The sequence below is a fragment of the Podarcis muralis genome, chromosome 8 (assembly GCF_964188315.1).
Source record: "Podarcis muralis chromosome 8, rPodMur119.hap1.1, whole genome shotgun sequence".
Lineage (NCBI taxonomy): Eukaryota > Metazoa > Chordata > Lepidosauria > Squamata > Lacertidae > Podarcis > Podarcis muralis.
Window position 1 is genome coordinate 80,959,113 of NC_135662.1, and position 19,807 is coordinate 80,978,919.

Genomic DNA, 19,807 nt, shown 5'->3' on the forward strand with positions numbered 1-19,807 from the left:
TTCCCCTTCTCCAATTTTGCAATACTTTGAATAATACTCCTCACAAAACTTCTTGCAAACCTACAAACGTCGTCTGATCTTCACAAATACTTTTCAAATAGTCCGTAAATTTACTCCAGTCTTCCGTGAATTTCTGGTCCCGCCGGTTTCGAATCCTTCCTCTTAGTTTATCTAGTACTGCATAGTCCATTAACTTCATTCTCCATTCTTCAATCGTCGGTAATTCTTCTTGCTTATTTCAACATTTTTTTCATCTCATCATATATCATCTCCCAGAAGCATTTCACCTTTTTACATTCCCACCACATGTGATAAAATGTTCCCTCTTTTTCTTTACATTTCCAACATTTGTTACTGACTTTATACATTTTCGCTAACTTGACAGGTGTTATATACCATCTATACATCATTTTCATCACATTTGCTTTTAGGGTATTGCATGCAGTAAATTTTAAACCTTCTTTCCATAATTTTACCCAATCACTCAGCTGTATATTATACCCAAAATCTTTGGCCCAGTGAATCATAACCGACTTAACCTCCTCATCCTTCAAATGCCATTCAAGCAGCAGTTTATACATTTTAGACAAAATTTTAGAATCATTACTTAATATCTCTAATTCAAACTTTGATCCACTTTCATCAAATCCTTTTTCTTTAGAGTCCTGTTTAAACATTTCATTGACCTGGCGGTAGTGTAGCCAATCATTTACATATTCTTTAATTTCTTCATATGGTTTCATTTTCCAGACATGTAGGAGCAACTTGGTGGGTGTTTTCCCCACTTCCACCTCCCACAGATTAGGAGACCGCTGTGCTTTCTTGTTCTTTTATATTAAATTGGGAGCTTGGAGATATGTTCTGAGAGGATACTCTTCAGTTACAAAGCCTTATCCCGTAACTTTATGCCTTTCTCTCCCACATGCTCAGGCTCAGTTGCCTCAGGCTGATCAGAGACCATAAAGGTCTCCAAATAAGGGTTGGCCTTAAAGCAAGTACGGAGGGGAAAGTCGTTCTAAAAAGGACAACTGGTGTGTGTGTAGAAAAGGCTGACGATGAAAGTATCTGAAAACTGGCTTCGTGTTCCTTTGTGACTCCAAAATATATTCCAAGGGAATTGGCAAAATTGACACATAAACTAGGGGACTTTAAAGATGAATGGGAACCTTTTACAAAGTATTTAAAGAAACAACAAACTGAATTGGACTCCTTGGCAGGTTTTGAATAAACACAAACTTTTTATTGACAATAACCAGTCAGATAAAATAAGGATTTATAGAGTTTTGTAACATGCAGAGAATAGCATCTGTAGAGAAACCAGAGACAGGAGCTGAGGGAAGTCGGGGTGTGTGTGTGTGTCATTTTATGAGGGGGGGAGAATCAAGGATGATATGTTTTAAGATAATATGTTTTGTTTAAATTCTATATATATATATATATATATATATATATATATATATATATATTCCAAGGGAAATTCACTCTCCAATCGCACTGATGATTGGGCATAAAGTTTGTTCCAATAACTTCGTTATAAGTCTGGGCTTGAGGGAAATACTGTTCCAGAACGAGGAGATCTTTATACATGTGGAGGGAAAGCTGATGAAGAAAACCCATAAACACCATTTCCCCTCACAAACTTATTGCCATTTGAGTAGCGTGTTGTTAAACAAACAAACAAACAACAACAACTAACCAAGGTGTTTTGTGTTTTGTTAAGAGTGCAGTCGTAAGTCGGACAGGCAGGGAGCAGGGCCAAACTTTGGTAATATGGTGCCCTGAGGCAGGAGAAAATCCCCCCCCCCCAATAAAAAAACTTTTATTTCCACAATAATTCCTTTTGATAGTTGCTTTTTTATGAATTTTCTCAGTAGGTGCCCATATAAATAAAGTTGTTGGCACCCTGAATGCTGGAACTGCCTTGCAATGCCCTAAATCTGACACTACGGGGCAGCCAGATTAAAAGGTGTGAGGGGATGCTCTTAGCCTCTTTTTTGCCACTTTTATTTATATATACAGTGCTATTTTTCTAGAAAAAGAGGTGTTGGAACTCGTGGCAATGGCACCCACCTGAAAGGTGCTGGAACTGAGTGCTTTTTTACTTAATGTTTAAGGGTACTCTCATTTTGACTCAAGAAAATCACCATTCTATAGTTCAGATCAGGAAAAATAAATACAGTAAATGGACAAAAGTACAAAGATTCACAAAATGTTTAGGGGTATGCGTACCCCTGTGTACCCCCAGTAAAAAAGCACTGTGCTTTCCCACTCCACTTCCAAATACAGTGGTACCTCGGGTTACATACGCTTCAGGTCACAAACGCTTCAGGTTACAGACTCCACTAACCCAGAAATAGTACCTCAGGTTAAGAACTTTACCTCAGGATGAGAACAAAAATCGTGCGGCGGCAATGGGAGGCCCCATTAGCTAAAGTGGTGCTTCAGGTTAAGAACAGTTTCAGGTTCAGAACGGACCTCCAGAACGAATTAAGTACTTAACCCGAGGTACCACTGTACAGTACTATTTTTCTAGAAAAAGAGGTGTTCTGGAACTCATGGCAATGGCGCCCATCTGAGAGGTGCTGGAACTGAGTGCTTCTTTACTTTAAAAAATGTTTAGGGGTACTCTCATTTTGACTCAAGAAAATCACCATTTTATAGTTCAAATCAGGAAAAATAAATACAGTAAATGGACAAAAGCACAAAGATTCACAAAATGTTTAGGGGTATGCGTACCCCTGTGTACCCCCAGTAAAAAAGCACTGTGCTTTCCCGCTCCACTTCCAAATACAGTGGTACCTTGGGTTGCATACGCTTCAGGTTACAAACGCTTCAGGTTACACTCCGCTAACCCAGAAATAATACCTCGGGTTAAGGACTTTGCTTCAGGATGAGAACAGTAATCGGGCTCCCGCAGTGCGGCGGCAGCAGGAGGCCCCAATAGCTAAAGTGGTGCTTCAGGTTAAGAACAGTTTCAGGTTAAGAACGGACCTCCGGAACGAATTAAGTACTTAACCCGAGGTACCACTGTAATTAAGTACTTAACCCGAGGTACCACTGTGGGATGTGGGTGGCGCTGTGGGTTAAACCACAGAGCCTAGGACTTGCCGATCAGAAGGTCAGCGGTTCGAATCCCCTTGATGGGGTGAGCTCCCGTTGCTTGGTCCCAGCTCCTGGCAACCTAGCAGTTCGAAAGCACGTCAAAGTGCAAGTACAGTGGTGCCTCGCAAGACGAAATTAATCCGTTCTGCGAGTCTCTTCGTCTAGCAGTTTTTTCGTCTTGCGAAGCAACCCTATTAGCGGATTAGCGCTATTAGTGGTTTAGCGGCTTAGCGGCTATTAAAGGCTTAGCGGCTAAAAGGCTATTAGCAGCTTAGTGGCTTAGAAAAAGGGGGGGGAGCGAAAAAAAATCGCAAGACTCGCAAGACGTTTTCGGCTTGCAAAGCAAGCCCATAGGGAAAATCGCCTTGCGAAGCAACTAAAAAACGGAAAATCCTTTCGTCTAGCGGGTTTTTCGTCTTGCGAGGCATTCGTCTTGCGGGGCACCACTGTAAATAAATAGGTACCGCTCCAGCGGGAAGGTAAACGGCGTTTCCGCGCGCTGCTCTGGTTTGCCAGAAGCGGCTTAGTCATGCTGGCCACATGACCCAGAAGATGTACGCCGGCTCCCTCGGCCAATAAAGCGAGATGAGCGCCGCAACCCCAGAGTCGTTCAGGGGTCCCTTTACCTTTACCACTGTAAAAGGTGTGTGTGTGTGTGTACACACACACACCCCAGCTATATGTTGGCATAGAGAAAGGGTCAATCCTAAAGCCTCTCTAATGAACTGAGGCTTCTCCTTCCTGCCTTCCAGAAGGCCCCATTTGGGGCTTAATGGCTGCTACCACCAGCAAAAGTACCAACAGTGGTAGCTTCTCTGGAGAAGATTTTGGATGAGTGTGTGAGGAGCTGCAGGATACAAATGTACTGATGTTTTTCTTTGTTTGTTTGCCACGGATGGCTAATGATGAATTCTATAAGAAAATAGAATTGTTGCATAACGCTCTCTCAGATTTAACAAAAGTTGATCTTTTAGTGTTCTGGGTAATCAATGCCCCTCTTGTTCTTTTTTATTTAGTAGGAGTAAGTGGAGCTGGGTGCAGAGGGGAGGGAAGCAAGACGAGAGCTACAACAAAATGTATATTCTAAATACCAAGCGAGATGGCCCATCATCTTTTTCATTCACCATCATTAGGCTAGATTGGTTTCCTGGGAGATGTCCCAGTTAAGTGGATTTCCTGATTAAGTGCTTCCCGATTAACTGGAATAGATTGTAAGGACTGTACATAAATATGCCTTGCTTGTGACTCTCTTTGTATTTTGTTGTTAGAAAACGGATGCCCGCTCCACATTATTTCTCTTTCCAAATGGGTATATCTTACTGGTTTCAAAAGCACCATTAAAATGGCATTATTTTCTCTTTCCAAATGGGATATATTTCTCTTTCCAAATGGGATATTTCTTACTGGTTTCAAAAGTAGCATTGAAATGGCATTATTTTCTATATGACTAGATCCCCCTTTAATAATAATAATAATAATAATAATAATAATAATAATAATAATAATAATCTAGTCATATTTCTGATAATGTATTGTTGTTAGGATGGGGTACTTAGTGATTATGAAAAAAAAATCACAAAAACAGGTTGGATGAAAGGCACACACCCTTTTTTTCAAAACTCTTGAGTGCCTACAAAATTTTAGACTCCAATCCTGTGCTTACTGCAGTGTAAGATCCTGTGAAACCTCTGATTTAAACATGCATAGGTTTGTGCTATAAGATTTTTAGTGATGTGATAAAGATATAATTGCTTGTAAATAGGATGCACTAATATTTTTTTATCTGTACAGGCCATCCAGTACATTTTGCTGCCTGCAGCAGACGACATGATGGTGCTGTCCCCGTGTACAAAAGGTAACCAGACTGGCAGTTGAATGTTACTTCAATATTGGTAGTCAAACAGCAGGCTAGTTTAGCAGGTGCAGGGCACACAACTTTCCCCTCAAATACTGTATCTTTCCCCAGCATTTGCTGCTTGAGGCAGCTGCTTCACTATGTCTAATTGTGGGGCTGGCTCTGGATGCACTGGTTTTGCAGTTGCGTGTCGAGGTCCCCAGGGCCACCGCAATAACTCACACATCACACAGAATTTTTTGTTTAAGATTTTTGGCATAATGTTGGCCACAACTTTATTAAAATACAAATTTGTGAGTGGTTGCTTAGGCATTGGTTGCGACTATCTGCCCCCACCATGGGGGACAGACTGACATTCTGCACGATGCGAAAGTCAGAATAGGGGGATACACTTGGGGGTAGCGACGGAGCAGGGAACCTGCCCTCACCCCAAATGCAACCAGGAGCTCATTGCTATGGCCCGAGCCCCCTTGACAGAGTGGACAAGCAATAGTTAGCCCCCAATTCCTTTAATGGAATCCCTTGCAGCAGCAGCATTAGAGGGACAGGCAATTAACCTACCAAGGGCAGGCACTCAACCACTGCCCCTCAACCAACCAAACCATAAACCAATGCCTAACCACAACCTTACAAGTTGTGACGATTTGCTACGCAGTAGGCAAAAACCAAATGGCCCCAGCCAATCAGCCAGATGGACAAAATTCCTACCGGGCCCCTGCCCCAAGAGCAGACGACCCCATGACAGGCATAGCAAGGTCAAAGCGAACAACCCTAATTCTAGGGAGGGGGGGACGGCAATCCGATGCACGGTCGAAAAGAGGAAGCCCTAGCCTTGTGCAAGGAGTTTTAGCATTTCTGGCTGTCAATCAACAAATGGCAACATTAACTTCATCCCAACAACAAGGGAAGCCCCAATCACATCAGTGGCCAATGATCAATTAGCCCGCCCCCAACTTTGGAGTGTCCTGGCGGCCCCCATCGCAACACGTGCTCTCCATGAAGGAGAACACACTTTCCTGAGATACCACAAAAGCTTGCAATACCTATAAGCCAAATAAGATAGTGGGATGAGTATACATACTACATACCCTCTAACATTTCTCTGATGACGTCCCATTCCATAATAATAATTTTACTATTTATACCCCACACAACTTTAGGTTGCCTACTCTGGCCACCTTCCAACATACATAAACACATTAAAAAAAATAAGCATTAAAAAAACATCCCCATACAGAATTGCCTTCAGATGACTCAGGGGTCAGATAACGCCATACTCTCCAACATTTCTCCAATGAAAATAGGGACATTCTAAGGAAAAGTGGGACATTCCGGGATCAAATCAGAAACTGGGATGGCTTCTCTAAATCAGGGACGTCCCTGGAAAATAGAGGGTTTGCATACTATGTGCCAGTGCCTGTTGACATGCCACCACTTTCAATATACTCTAAACAAATCATCTGCTATCTGTAGCCTTACTTTTTCTCTGCTCCTGTTTCTATAGCATTCCAAGGCGGTACAAACCTGAGAGCAAAAGTTATTCTATGATCTCTGTGGCCATATACTGCTTAACTGAAAGATTTATAGTTTTGTTATTGCTGTTTTAAGCAGATTGGCAATACTGAGAACTGGAGGGAAAATAAAACCAAGTTGGTTTGTTTATAGCAAACTGTTTAGAATATTGATATTCACATGCATTTCATGGTGTCCTATCGCTCTTCCCTTTCACTTATGCATATGAATAGAAATATTCTAAACTTTTAATTGCAATCAGCCGTGCACTCATGTCCCGCTTATGGACTTCCCACAAGTTTCTGGTAGACCACTGTGAGATCAGGATACTGGACTAGATGGGCCTTTGGATTGATCCAGCTGGCCTATTCTTATATTCTTATATCTTCATTGCAAACTTAAAGTGCTTTCATGCCAATTAACTGCTGTGCTCTCTCTAAGAATCATAAGTGTCAGGGGTTCAGGAGCAGAGGGACAGGAAAGGGAGGAATTAGAGACCGAGGGAGAGGAATCCGAGGGAGAGGTCAGCGATGATAGCCGTCCGAGGTCTCTAAGTCTCTCCAGCGAATCAGAGGATTCACAGAAAGGGGCTCCCGTGGTCAGAGCTAGGGGGTTGCCAGAGGGAACACCACAGGAAGGAGGGGCCAGAGGGGACTCAGAAAGCAGCAGTTGGAAATCGGGACCAGCTTCCCCACCGGAGAGCAGTAAGGGGGAGGAGTCCCAAGCATCGGCAGCAGGCAGCTTTCCGTCAGCGGAAGGACATGAGTCAGGGTTAGCCACGCCTGCATCAGAGAGCGAGGAAACGGTCAAAAGGAAGGTCAGAGGCAGTGCGCGCGCGCCAAGTTCAAATGTGCAAGAGGGTGGCGCAATGAGCAGCCCGGAGAGGGAGCCAGGTCCCAAAGCCCGCCGAAGAGAGGGGGAAGAGTCCGAGGGGTCCGCCTCCGAGGCGTCCAGGAAGGAAGGCACCCCGGGGGGTAGTAGGACCCAGAGGCGGAAGGAGAAACGAAGAAGGTGGAGTAAGGCTAGAGTCTTAAACTGGTGTACAGGGGGCGGAGACTCAGACGAGGCTTCGCTGGTCTAGGGTCTAGACGTAGAGACGCATGCTAGGGCTTGAAAATGGAAACTAAACTTCAATAAAGACTTTTGTACAGTTCTACTGGCTAGCGTTGGTCCTCTGTGAGCTGGGACCGGGAGGCAGTCTCTGACAGTAAGCCTCGTCTCACATTTCATCGGTTTTCTTCGCCTCAAGCATCGCTACGGGAGCGAGGCAGGGAGGGAAGAAGACTGGTGCCTTGCGAGCTCACAAAAGTCAGACGAGATGACTACAGAACAGCAAATAGCTTCCCTGCAAGAAGCGGTGACACAACTCAGCGCTGAAATAATCGCATCCAGGAAGAGAGAAGAAGAAGCGGCGGCTGCCTGCAAAGATCTTCAAGCCAGGTTGGAAGGGCTTGTGAAGCAGGGGCTACCGGGACCCAGATCCGAGGGGATTGGGTTGGGGAAGAGAGGAGGCAGCATTGTATCTCATTTTGATGGGAATTTACAGCAGTACCCCAATTTCCGAGCAGACGTGCTGTTTGCGCTGCAGCTGCTGGATAAAGACTTTAGAGATGAGCAAGAGAAAGTGGGGTTTATCTTGTCCCATTCGCATGGGGACGTGAAAGCATGGCTGCGCAATCTGTGGAGGGATAAGGATCCAGCGCTCCAAAGCGCAAATGCATTCATTAAGGCAATGGATTCCTGTTTCTTATCAAACATAGACATTGACATTGCCCGGAAGGACATACATGGGCTACGACAGGGGAAAGCAAGTGTAAGGCAGTATCATTCCCGGTTTTTTGCATTGGTCAACGCGCTGAATTGGGATAAGGATTCTCCGCCAGTTAGAGACCTTTTTTGGGAGGGATTGAGCCCACAGATCAAGGATGAGATGGCACGGGGAGAGAGACCCAAAACCACTCAGCAAGTGGTTGAAAGAGCGCTAACGATTGGGGTGAGGCAGGAAGAACGCCCATGGAGCAAAGAAGAAGGGCGTTGGGGACGCGCACCAGCGAGAGTGCCCCCCCTCTTGCCCAGGGATGCAGCGCGTGCGCAGTCCACGCCTCCACAGGGAGGGGGCGAAGAGCCGATGGAAATTGGCGGTGCTAGGGCTCACTCAGCTACCAGAGCCTTAACACCGGGAGCAGTCAAACCGAAGCTGCCTAGAGGGAACAGGAAGTGCTATTTATGCGATAGTGGACAGCACATGGCGAAAGAGTGTCCCCAGAGGCTCCACAAGCACACTGCAGCTTCAGTGACAGTAATGGAAGCAACTCAGCAGAGAGAACCACAGCAGGGAAACGACGGAGTCTGGCTGGAAACGGAGGCACTGGGGCCCAGCCAGACGAGTCAGTGAAGAAGTCCCCAGAGATTTTGCAGCCCACAGACCCCCTCCCGCCCAAACCAGTGGTGCAGCTCACCGCATCGCTCCAGCTGCCCAATGGACTCACCTTAGAAGTGCCTATTACGATTGACTCTGGCAGTAATGCAGACTTTATAGGACTGGAGTTCATTCAACAACACAACATAGCGCTACTGCCAGCCACGCTGCCCCTGAAGGTTGTCACGGTGGATGGCAGGGAACTGCTGGGGGGGCAGGTGGTACAGCAGACGCCGCCGATGGTGATGCAAATTGGGAATCACCGGGAAGTCATCAGCTTCAATGTCACCCAACTGTCGGACACGCCTGTAGTATTAGGCATGAGTTGGCTGCACAGGCACAGCCCAGCATTGGCTTGGTACCAGCGCCAACTGACTTTTGGCTCCTCCTACTGTGCGGAACATTGCATTATACCTAGCCCTGAAGGGGAAGAGGAAGACCCGCAGTTACAGTTGGGCACGCTGCAAGCAGTACCCCTCAAGTATGCGGAGTTTTTGGAGGTATTCTGCGAGAAGGAGGCGGACAAGCTACCTCCTCACAGACCCTATGACTGCAAGATTGACCTCCTGCCGGGGGCGACGCTGCCAACTGGGAAACTGTATTCCGTGTCTGAGGATGAACTGCAGGAACTCAGGGAGTTCATAGATCACAATTTGAAGCGCGGGTTCATCCGGGAGTCAAAAGCTGTGGGAGGCAGTCCAGTATTCTTTGTGAAGAAGCGGGACACGCCCCAAAAGAGGCTGGTGGTGGACTATCTGTGATGGCCTGGGATTCCGATTCGGAGGATGAAACAGAGGAATCCCAGCCTGCACAGGAGTCCCCGCCTCCAGGGCCGGCTGAACTGGGGCAAGGCCTAGATGCTGAAGAGCCTGCACCTGTGGCAGTGCATCAGGAGCTGGCCCCAGGTGAAGCCCTTCTGGCCCCAGAGAGGCTTGACGACTCAGTGGCCACAGGTGAGCCTCCTCCAGGGCCCAGTAACCCTTCGGCCTCTCCTGATCTGCAGAGGCTTAGAGCAGAGAGGCGAAGGGAACTGGTTGCCCCCAGGAGGAGTGCTCGCCTTAAGGCCAGAGGAGGCGGGGCTCCTGGGGGCCGGGACCGCCCCTGGCCTTAGAAGAGGATAAAAGCCCAGTCAGCCCGGCCCAGGTTGCGGGAGCAACGTCGTTGTTGGCTTCGGACCTTCCTGCGTGCCTGATCCCTGCTCGGCCTCCTGTTCCTGACTATCCGGTACTCCTGTTCCCTGCTCGGCTTCCTGTTCCTGACTATCCGGTACTCCTGTTCCCTGCTCGGCCTCCTGTTCCCGACCATCCGGTGTTCCTGTTCCCTGCACAGCCTCCTGTTCCAGCGTTCCTGTTCACCGTCCGGCTCTCTGCCTCGGACCTTGCCCCTCTTCGTGTGGACTTTGCTACACCCAAGGTACCTTACCCCCGGGACCAGCACAGTTTGCTCCCGCCACACCCGCACTCCCCCTTCATAGGGGTGCGTTCGGGAAGAGCCAGAGGCCATGGCTGAACAGGCGGCTGCACTGGTGGCTTTGGCCCAGGAGAACCAGGCCTTGTCTCACACCGTGCAGCAGCTCAGTGACGCGGTTGTGGCACTTCAGCAACGCTTGGAAGCCCTACCGGCTCCTGGGGCCGACGCCCCGGCTCCGGGCAAGTACCCAGTGGCTTTGCCTGAGAAATTTGATGGAGCCCCGGCCAGCTTTCCCATGTTCCTGGCCCAGGCCAAGCTGTATATTCAGGGGCGAGCCCGGAACTTTCCTGACGACCGCACCAAGGTGCACTTTTTGATTAGTTTGTTAAAGGACCAGGCGGCCAAGTGGGCGTTGCCGCTACTCAGGCAAGACTCCCCCTTGCTGGCAGACTATACGGGGTTTTGCAATCGTTTGGAGGCCGCGTTCGGCAACCCCCAGAAAGAGAGTCAAGCCAACCGGGCGATTCGGCATTTGAAACAGGGCAAGTCCACGGTGGCCACATATACCACGGAGTTTCGGCTGTTGGCACAGGACTTGACCTGGAATGACTCGGCACTGCGGGACCAGTATCTCGAAGGGCTTTCGGACGAGGTACTGGACCAGTTGGCCACAATGGAACGCCCCACCACGCTGGACACTCTCATTCAACGGAGTCTACAAATAGACGACCGGTTGGAGGATCGTCGTCAGGCCCGGGGTCGCCGACACTTCCAGTTCACGGCACCAGCTTTTTCCGGCAGCCCCACGGTCACAACTGATTTAACGGAGGAGCCTATGCAGCTCGGGGCAGTGCGGCCACGCCTTTCCCCCGCAGAGAAGGCGCGGCGTCGGGAGGGAAATCTCTGTCTTTACTGTGGCGGAAGTGGACACTTCGCTCAGTCCTGCCCTGAGAAACGCCAGCCGCAGGGAAACCGCCAACCCCAGTAGCTGATGGCCCTAGCTACCGGGGGTCCCAAACCGTACAGAATGGGCCTGCACCAATGGACTTGCAACATCTTATGGTTTCGGTACGTTTATACCCTCCAGGTGGGCCCTGGATCCTCACCCATGCTTTGGTAGATTCAGGGGCAACCCGCTCCTATATGGACGCTGCTTTTGCCGCCCATCATCAGGTGCCACTTCGGAACAAGCCAGTACCGGTCCAGGTGGAAGCGATTGACGGACGACTTCTGCGTTCAGGTGCCGTTACTCAGGAGACCCAGCCCCTGGTCCTGTGTCTCCAGCAGCACCGGGAGTTGCGAACTTTGGACATTGCCTCTATGCCCCGCTTCCCCCTGGTGCTCGGGATGGACTGGCTGGAAGCCCACAACGTTCAGATTGACTGGGTCAAACGGACCGTGCACTTCCCAGACCCATGTTCCCATGCTCAATCCGGAACGCTGGCGGCCGCGCCCTCAGAGGAGGCAGCACCCACGCTCCCAGCCGTGTACCAGGACTACCAGGACGTGTTCGAGGAACGGGGGGCAGACCAGCTGCCGCCGCATCGGCCTTTTGACTGCGGCATAGACCTCCAACACGGAGCGCCTTTACCAGTGAGTCGCTTATATTCCCTAACAGAGCCAGAGCGCGAGGCTTTGCAGGACTTCTTGCGCAAGAACCTGGAGCGTGGGTTCATTAGGCCTTCCACCTCGCCTACCGCGGCACCAGTGCTTTTCGTTAAGAAGAAATGTGGGGAACTCCGCCCTTGCCATGATTACCGAGCCCTGAACAAAATTACCGTCCCAGACCGGTACCCCTTGCCCCTTATCTCGGAGCTGCTGGAGCGGGTGCAAGGGGCACAGGTGTTCACCAAGCTGGACCTCCGGGGGGCCTACAACTTGATTCGGATCCGAGCCGGGGATGAGTGGAAGACAGCGTTTGGGACCCGGTACGGGCAGTTCGAATATTTGGTTATGCCTTTCGGTTTGTGCAACGCGCCTGCTGTGTTTCAACGCTACATCAACCACGTGTTTCAGGACTTGTTAGACAAGTACGTGGTGGTGTATTTGGATGACATACTGATTTACTCCCGTGACCCGGCTCGCCATGAGGGACATGTCCGGACCGTGCTGCAGCGCTTGCGTGAGCACCGTTTGTACGCAAAGCTCAGCAAGTGCGAGTTCCATCAGCGGACTGTGGACTTCCTTGGTCACCGGCTCTCTCCAGATGGGGTGCAAATGGACCCGGGGAAGGTGACAGCGGTTCAAGAATGGGCGGCACCCCGGAACCGCAAGGACCTACAGCGTTTCCTGGGGTTCGCCAATTACTACCGGACCTTCATCGCTGATTATGCTCATCGCACCACCCCGTTGACCCGGCTACTGCGCCCAAAGACGCCGTTTTCCTGGGACAAGGAGGCAGAGGAGGCGTTTCAGGGGTTGAAGGCCTGTTTTCAGAGGGCACCAATCTTACAACATCCTGACCCCTCTCGACCCTTTGTGGTGGAGACCGACGCTTCCAGTACGGCTCTCGGTGCCGTCTTGTCTCAACAGATTGGTCCTGAAGCGCCACTCTTACCCTGTGCCTTCTATTCCCGCCAGCTCCTACCAGCGGAGCGTAACTATACTGTGTGGGAGCGGGAACTACTGGCCATCAAGGTAGCCTTTGAGGTCTGGCGCCACCATCTTGAGGGGGCACGACATCCGGTGGAGGTGAGAACCGACCACCGGAACCTGGAGTACCTCCAGACCACCCGCAAGCTGAACCAAAGACAGATCCGGTGGGCGTTGTTCTTTTCCCGGTTCCAGTTCCGGATCCGCTACATCCCTAGCTCTCAGAATCAGAAGGCGGATGCCCTGTCCCGGAAACCTGAAGACAACGCAGACACGGTACAGCAAGCAGAACCCACCACGATCCTACCTCCGGCTGCATTCCTGGCCACCCAGGAGGCGCAGCCACTGCAGGTTCGGGTGCGGGAACAGCAGCGGGTCGACGCTTGGGCCCAGGAACGACTCCGGGAGCTGGCTGAAGGGTCCAGCCCACAGTATCCGGGGCTGGTCCTGCATCAGGGCCTTCTGCTGCACCACGGTCGTCTGTACATCCCGCCAGGGCCACTACGGCTGGAGGTTCTCCGGATGGCCCATGATGCCCCAGCAGCGGGGCACTTTGGACGGTATCGGACCACCCATCTGGTCAGTCGAGAGTTTTGGTGGCCCCGCCTGAAGGCTGACGTGGCTCGCTACGTTGCTGGTTGTGATGTCTGCCGGCGCGCCAAGGGACCTACCGGGCGACCCCCCGGCCTACTTCAGCCATTGCCAGTTCCACCGCACCCTTGGCACACGGTTTCGTTGGACTTTGTAGTGGACTTACCCTCGTCTCGTGGCTGTACCTGCCTTCTGGTTTTCTCCGACCATTTCACCAAGATGGTGCACTGCGCTCCCTGTCCATCTGTACCCACAGCCAAGGAAACTGCTCAGCTGTACCTTCAGCATGTCTTCCGCCTGCATGGCCTACCTGAGCGCGTGGTGTCCGACCGGGGCGTTCAGTTCACATCCCGGTTCTGGCGAGCACTACACCAGACCCTCGGGACGGAGGTCTGCCTCTCGTCAGCCTACCACCCACAGACCGATGGCCAGACGGAACGGGCGAACGCGGTGCTGGAGCAGTACCTCCGGTGTTACTGCAGCTACCAGCAGGATGACTGGGTCGACCACCTGGCATTGGCGGAGTTCGCCTACAATAACGCGGTGAATGCGTCCACCCAGCAGACCCCGTTCCAGGCCAGTTATGGTTATCATCCACGGCTGTTTCCAGAGGTGCTGCCGACATCCGCAGTCCCGGCGGTGACGGAGTGGCTTCAAGAGCTCCAGTCCCAGCAACAGCTTTTGGTGGAACAACTGCACCAGGCCAAGGAAGCGTACAAGGCCCAGGCCGACCGCCACCGCCAGGTGGGGCCGGAACTTCGCGTCGGTGACCTGGTTTGGCTCTCCACTCGCCACCTCCACCCCTCTCGACCTTCGCGGAAGTTGGACGCCCGCTTCACCGGCCCGTTCCCTATCGTAGACCAAGTCTCTCCTGTGGCATTTCGTCTCCGGTTACCCGCAACCCTGAAGGTTCACCCGGTCTTCCACAGGTCCCTTTTGAGTCCGGTGGCCCCACCCGACGAGTTCCACCCGAACCGTCCCCGACCGCAGCCAGTGTTGGTTCGGGGAGAGCCTGAGTACGAGGTGGAACGCATCCTGGACTCCCGATACCGCAGGGGAAAGCTGCAGTATCTCATTGACTGGAAGGGGTACGGACCGGAGGACCGTTCCTGGGAACCAGCGGCCAACGTCCACGCACCTGCCTGCCTCCGAGAGTTCCATGCGACGTACCCCGGCAAGCCGGGTCCGGACCCTCGGTTGAGGGGGGGGCCTGGGAGGGGGGATGGTGTGATGGCCTGGGATTCCGATTCGGAGGATGAAACAGAGGAATCCCAGCCTGCACAGGAGTCCCCGCCTCCAGGGCCGGCTGAACTGGGGCAAGGCCTAGATGCTGAAGAGCCTGCACCTGTGGCAGTGCATCAGGAGCTGGCCCCAGGTGAAGCCCTTCTGGCCCCAGAGAGGCTTGACGACTCAGTGGCCACAGGTGAGCCTCCTCCAGGGCCCAGTAACCCTTCGGCCTCTCCTGATCTGCAGAGGCTTAGAGCAGAGAGGCGAAGGGAACTGGTTGCCCCCAGGAGGAGTGCTCGCCTTAAGGCCAGAGGAGGCGGGGCTCCTGGGGGCCGGGACCGCCCCTGGCCTTAGAAGAGGATAAAAGCCCAGTCAGCCCGGCCCAGGTTGCGGGAGCAACGTCGTTGTTGGCTTCGGACCTTCCTGCGTGCCTGATCCCTGCTCGGCCTCCTGTTCCTGACTATCCGGTACTCCTGTTCCCTGCTCGGCTTCCTGTTCCTGACTATCCGGTACTCCTGTTCCCTGCTCGGCCTCCTGTTCCCGACCATCCGGTGTTCCTGTTCCCTGCACAGCCTCCTGTTCCAGCGTTCCTGTTCACCGTCCGGCTCTCTGCCTCGGACCTTGCCCCTCTTCGTGTGGACTTTGCTACACCCAAGGTACCTTACCCCCGGGACCAGCACACTATCGAATTTTAAACTCGAAAACCAAGCCCTCAGCCTTCCCCATGCCCAAGATAGACGACCTGCTCGCGACGGTGAGGAAAGGACGCGTTTTCACCAAGTTGGATCTACGAGGGGCGTACAACCTGATTCGCATGTGGGAAGGTGACGAGTGGAAGACGGCCATGTTCACGCCACTGGGCACCTACGAATACAGAGTTATGCCCTTCGGATTACAAAATGGCTCTCACTGTTTTCAAGCCTTTATGCATCATGTGCTGGCGGGACTCCTTTACAAGAAGTGCGTATGCTTCCTGGACGACATCCTGATTTTTTCAGAATCGCGAGAGGCGCACGAGAGGGATGTCAGGGAAGTTCTGCAGAGACTGAAGGAGCACAGGCTGTACGCCAAGCTGGAGAAGTGCCAGTTCGACATGACGGAGGTGGATTTCCTGGGCTACAAGTTGTCGGACAAGGGGCTCGCCATGGACAGCGCCAAGGTTCGCGCAGTTTTAGACTGGAAAAGCCCACGCAATCTGAAGGAAGTCCAGCGGTTTGTCGGCTTTGCCAACTTTTACCGCAAGTTCATCAAGGGATTTGCCATGCAGACAGCGGCCATCACCGACACGCTCAGCTCCAAGAAGAAGAAATTCATCTGGACGGAGCAAGCGGAGCAGTCCTTTCAGAAACTCAAGCGTCTCTTCGCGTCCGAAGAGCAGCTGCTGCATGTGAATCCCAGCAGACCCATGAGGGTGGAGACAGACGCCTCAGACAGAGCCGTGGGAGCCGTCCTGTTGCAACAAGACCAGCAGGGGGACTGGAGGCCGTGCGCCTTCTACTCGAGGAAGCTCAGCAAGTCGGAGCAGAATTATACCATCTGGGACAGGGAGTTGCTAGCCATCCATGCAGCGTTCAAGGCATGGCGGCACTTCCTTATCGGAGCCAGACACACAGTGCAGGTCCACACGGACCACAAGAATCTGGAGTACTGGCGCACGGCTAGGTTCCTCAACCAGAGACACATTAGATGGGCAGAGTTCTTCGCGGACTTCGACTTCAAGATAGAGTACATTCCAGGCGACAACAACGTGATGGCGGATGCATTGTCCAGAAAGCCGCAATACCTTGAGGAGGCGGCACCTTCGGCGGCCAAGCACATTTTCGCACCGGAAGCGTGGGCATGCGCGTCGGCAACCGTGGACCTGGACGCCGTACGTCGCGCGCTGCGGGAAGACCCCTTCGCACAGGCCAAGATGGAGGAGGTGCACAGGGGCACAGCGAAGGCCGACGAGTTCCAGATACGCGGTGGGTTGCTCCTCCACAAGGGAGCACTCTACGTGCCGGGAGACGACCTCCGCGCAAGGGTACTGCAGCAGCTACACGACGCTCCCACCGCCGGGCACTTTGGCAAAGAAAAGACTGTCGAACTAGTAGCCAGAGACTTTTGGTGGCCCAAGATGCGGGGGGAAGTAGCGGATTACGTCTCGAGATGTGACACCTGCCAAAGGGCCAAGTCAGTTCACAAACCGCCGGCGGGACTGCTGGAACCGCTGCAGACACCGTCTGAACCGTGGGAGAGGGTGGCCCTGGACTTCGTCACGGATCTGCCCAGTTCGAGGGGAAAGACAGCAGTGCTAGTGGTGGTGGACATGTTTACCAAAATGGCACACTTCATTCCGTGTGCGAAGGTAGCCACGGCAGAGCAGACCGCCAAACTGTTCATAGACCACGTGTTCAAAGTCCACGGTCTACCACGGTCTATTCTGTCCGACCGGGGGCGACAGTTCATCTCGAACTGCTGGCAGAAGCTGATGGGCATTCTGAACGTCAAGGTCAATTTAGCGTCGGCGAGACACCCACAGACCAACGGACAAGCGGAGAGGGTCAACGCCATCATGCAGCAGTACCTGAGATGCTACGCCAATCAGCAGCCCACGACATGGGTGGACTACCTGCCACTCGCCGAGTTCGCTTACAACAATACGAAGCACGTGTCGACGGGGCTGACGCCGTTCTTCGCCAACAACGGGAGGCATCCCAGAACCTTCCCGGGTTTAGAGAGAGTGGGGGAGGGGGAGCCACAGGCAGCGGAAGCCTTAGCGTCGGAGTTGCAGGAAGTTCACGAACAGCTTAGGAGGCAGTTAGAACTAGCAAAGCACGCATACAAAGTGCAGGCCGACAGACACAGAAGAGTTGGGGAAGACATACAGGTGGGAGACTGGGTCTGGTTAGCAGCGCAAGCAGTGCCGACCAGATCGTTAGCGAAGAAGAAGCTAGGACATAAGCAGCTAGGACCTTACCAAGTCCAGGCACAGGTCAATCCAGTGGCTTTCCGGTTGGCTCTTCCGGGGGGTTCCAGAATGCATCCGGTGTTCCATAGATCGGTGCTCACGCCCTACAAAGCACCTCATAGATTTCAGGAGCCAGACACAGCACCAGACCCGCTCAGAGAAGGGCCCAGAAAGGGGGGGTCGCCAAGAAGGGGGCACATCAACGAGGTCACAGAGATTTTAGACTCGAGATGGGGGGAAGAGGGAGTAGAATATCTCCTAGCCAGAGAGGGTACCCCGGCCAGTGCCAACAGCTGGGTACCGGACTATGCCTTGGAGGAGCCTCTGCTCAAAGAGGAGTTTCATGCCCTCTTCCCACACAGGCCCATGCCAGCCGAGTATTTCGACGACTGGCTCTTCACACCCACACTTTCAGCCAGCACATTCCAGGGGTTCGCCTCGGACGAGGAACAGGCACCAGTCACAAGCTCCCCGGAGGGTTCGCCACCGGGGTCCGCCTCAGACCGCTCTTATTGGTGGGACGATCGACCAGAGGAGCAGTGGCGCAGGAAGTGGCTGGGGGGTCCTTGGCAGGCATCACCCGCAGAGGGGAACGGAGGCGAGACGGACATGGACATGTTGGGGGAAGACGTGGGGTTCGAGCAAGGAGGCAGAGAGATGGAAGCAGAGGAGAGCGACGTCGACGAGTACATGGGGGATGAACTGTATCCTGCACGCACCCCCGCTACGACGGAGCACCCAGTACCCACACCGGAAGAAGGGGAGGGGGGAAGGGGGGGCTTCGAGGGGGGGATGGATGTCAGGGGTTCAGGAGCAGAGGGACAGGAAAGGGAGGAATTAGAGACCGAGGGAGAGGAATCCGAGGGAGAGGTCAGCGATGATAGCCGTCCGAGGTCTCTAAGTCTCTCCAGCGAATCAGAGGATTCACAGAAAGGGGCTCCCGTGGTCAGAGCTAGGGGGTTGCCAGAGGGAACACCACAGGAAGGAGGGGCCAGAGGGGACTCAGAAAGCAGCAGTTGGAAATCGGGACCAGCTTCCCCACCGGAGAGCAGTAAGGGGGAGGAGTCCCAAGCATCGGCAGCAGGCAGCTTTCCGTCAGCGGAAGGACATGAGTCAGGGTTAGCCACGCCTGCATCAGAGAGCGAGGAAACGGTCAAAAGGAAGGTCAGAGGCAGCGCGCGCGCGCCAAGTTCAAATGTGCAAGAGGGTGGCGCAATGAGCAGCCCGGAGAGGGAGCCAGGTCCCAAAGCCCGCCGAAGAGAGGGGGAAGAGTCCGAGGGGTCCGCCTCCGAGGCGTCCAGGAAGGAAGGCACCCCGGGGGGTAGTAGGACCCAGAGGCGGAAGGAGAAACGAAGAAGGTGGAGTAAGGCTAGAGTCTTAAACTGGTGTACAGGGGGCGGAGACTCAGACGAGGCTTCGCTGGTCTATGGTCTAGACGTAGAGACGCACGCTAGGGCTTGAAAATGGAAACTAAACTTCAATAAAGACTTTTGTACAGTTCTACTGGCTAGCGTTGGTCCTCTGTGAGCTGGGACCGGGAGGCAGTCTCTGACAATAAGGTTGTAATTTAGTGCAAAATCTTTTTTTCTTTTGATGATGCCTAGATTCAGTCACTCATAGAACTTCAGTCCCTAGGATTGCTTGTTTATTGACTTGTTTGCTTTCTTTTTATATTGGCAGCATTTACATGCTGCCCCATAACAGTGTTCTATGGGTGGCTTATAGACAATAAAACATTATTTGACAATAATAACCACAGAATTAAAAACAGTAAACTAATTTCAGCATACAGATTTCATCAGCAGAGAGTAAAACAGCACAGAAAAATATATAGCATCCCTAAAAACATACTGTATAGCAGATCTAAAATTCAACTATCTCAAAGGATTCACTATTTAAAAGCCTGGGGCTATCTCTTTTACTACTCTTGCTATCTCTTTTACTACTCTACAGTACATACAGCCACAAACCCGGTCAAAAAGGCCTAGCTGATGAGGAAGATCAGTTTCCAAATCTGCACTAGGAGCCCATTTATAGTGACAAATGTAACCCCTTCCTTCCCATAGCTCTGTAAGAAATGGCCTTTAAAGAACACTTATCCTGATTTGTCCGTAGTTTGCGGCATCCTTGGTTAACAGAAGACTCCATA

General features: G+C 52.2%; 1 protein-coding gene across 12 annotated transcripts in view; it reads left to right on the forward strand.

The window, feature by feature from the left end:
- MAJIN (membrane anchored junction protein) overlaps window positions 1-19,807 on the forward strand; it is a 33,211-nt gene that overhangs the window by 1,429 nt on the left and 11,975 nt on the right. For 4 of the 12 annotated variants that reach the window (XM_077933412.1, XM_077933414.1, XM_077933409.1 and 1 more), the window contains exon 2: window positions 4,894-4,957. The exons of 1 other annotated variant lie outside the window; for it this stretch is intronic. In XM_077933412.1, coding sequence (XP_077789538.1) covers window positions 4,930-4,957 — 28 coding nt within the window. In that variant the 5' untranslated portion in view covers window positions 4,894-4,929. 7 more of the 12 variants (XM_077933405.1, XM_077933408.1, XM_077933406.1 and 4 more) reach the window with 4 other exon arrangements.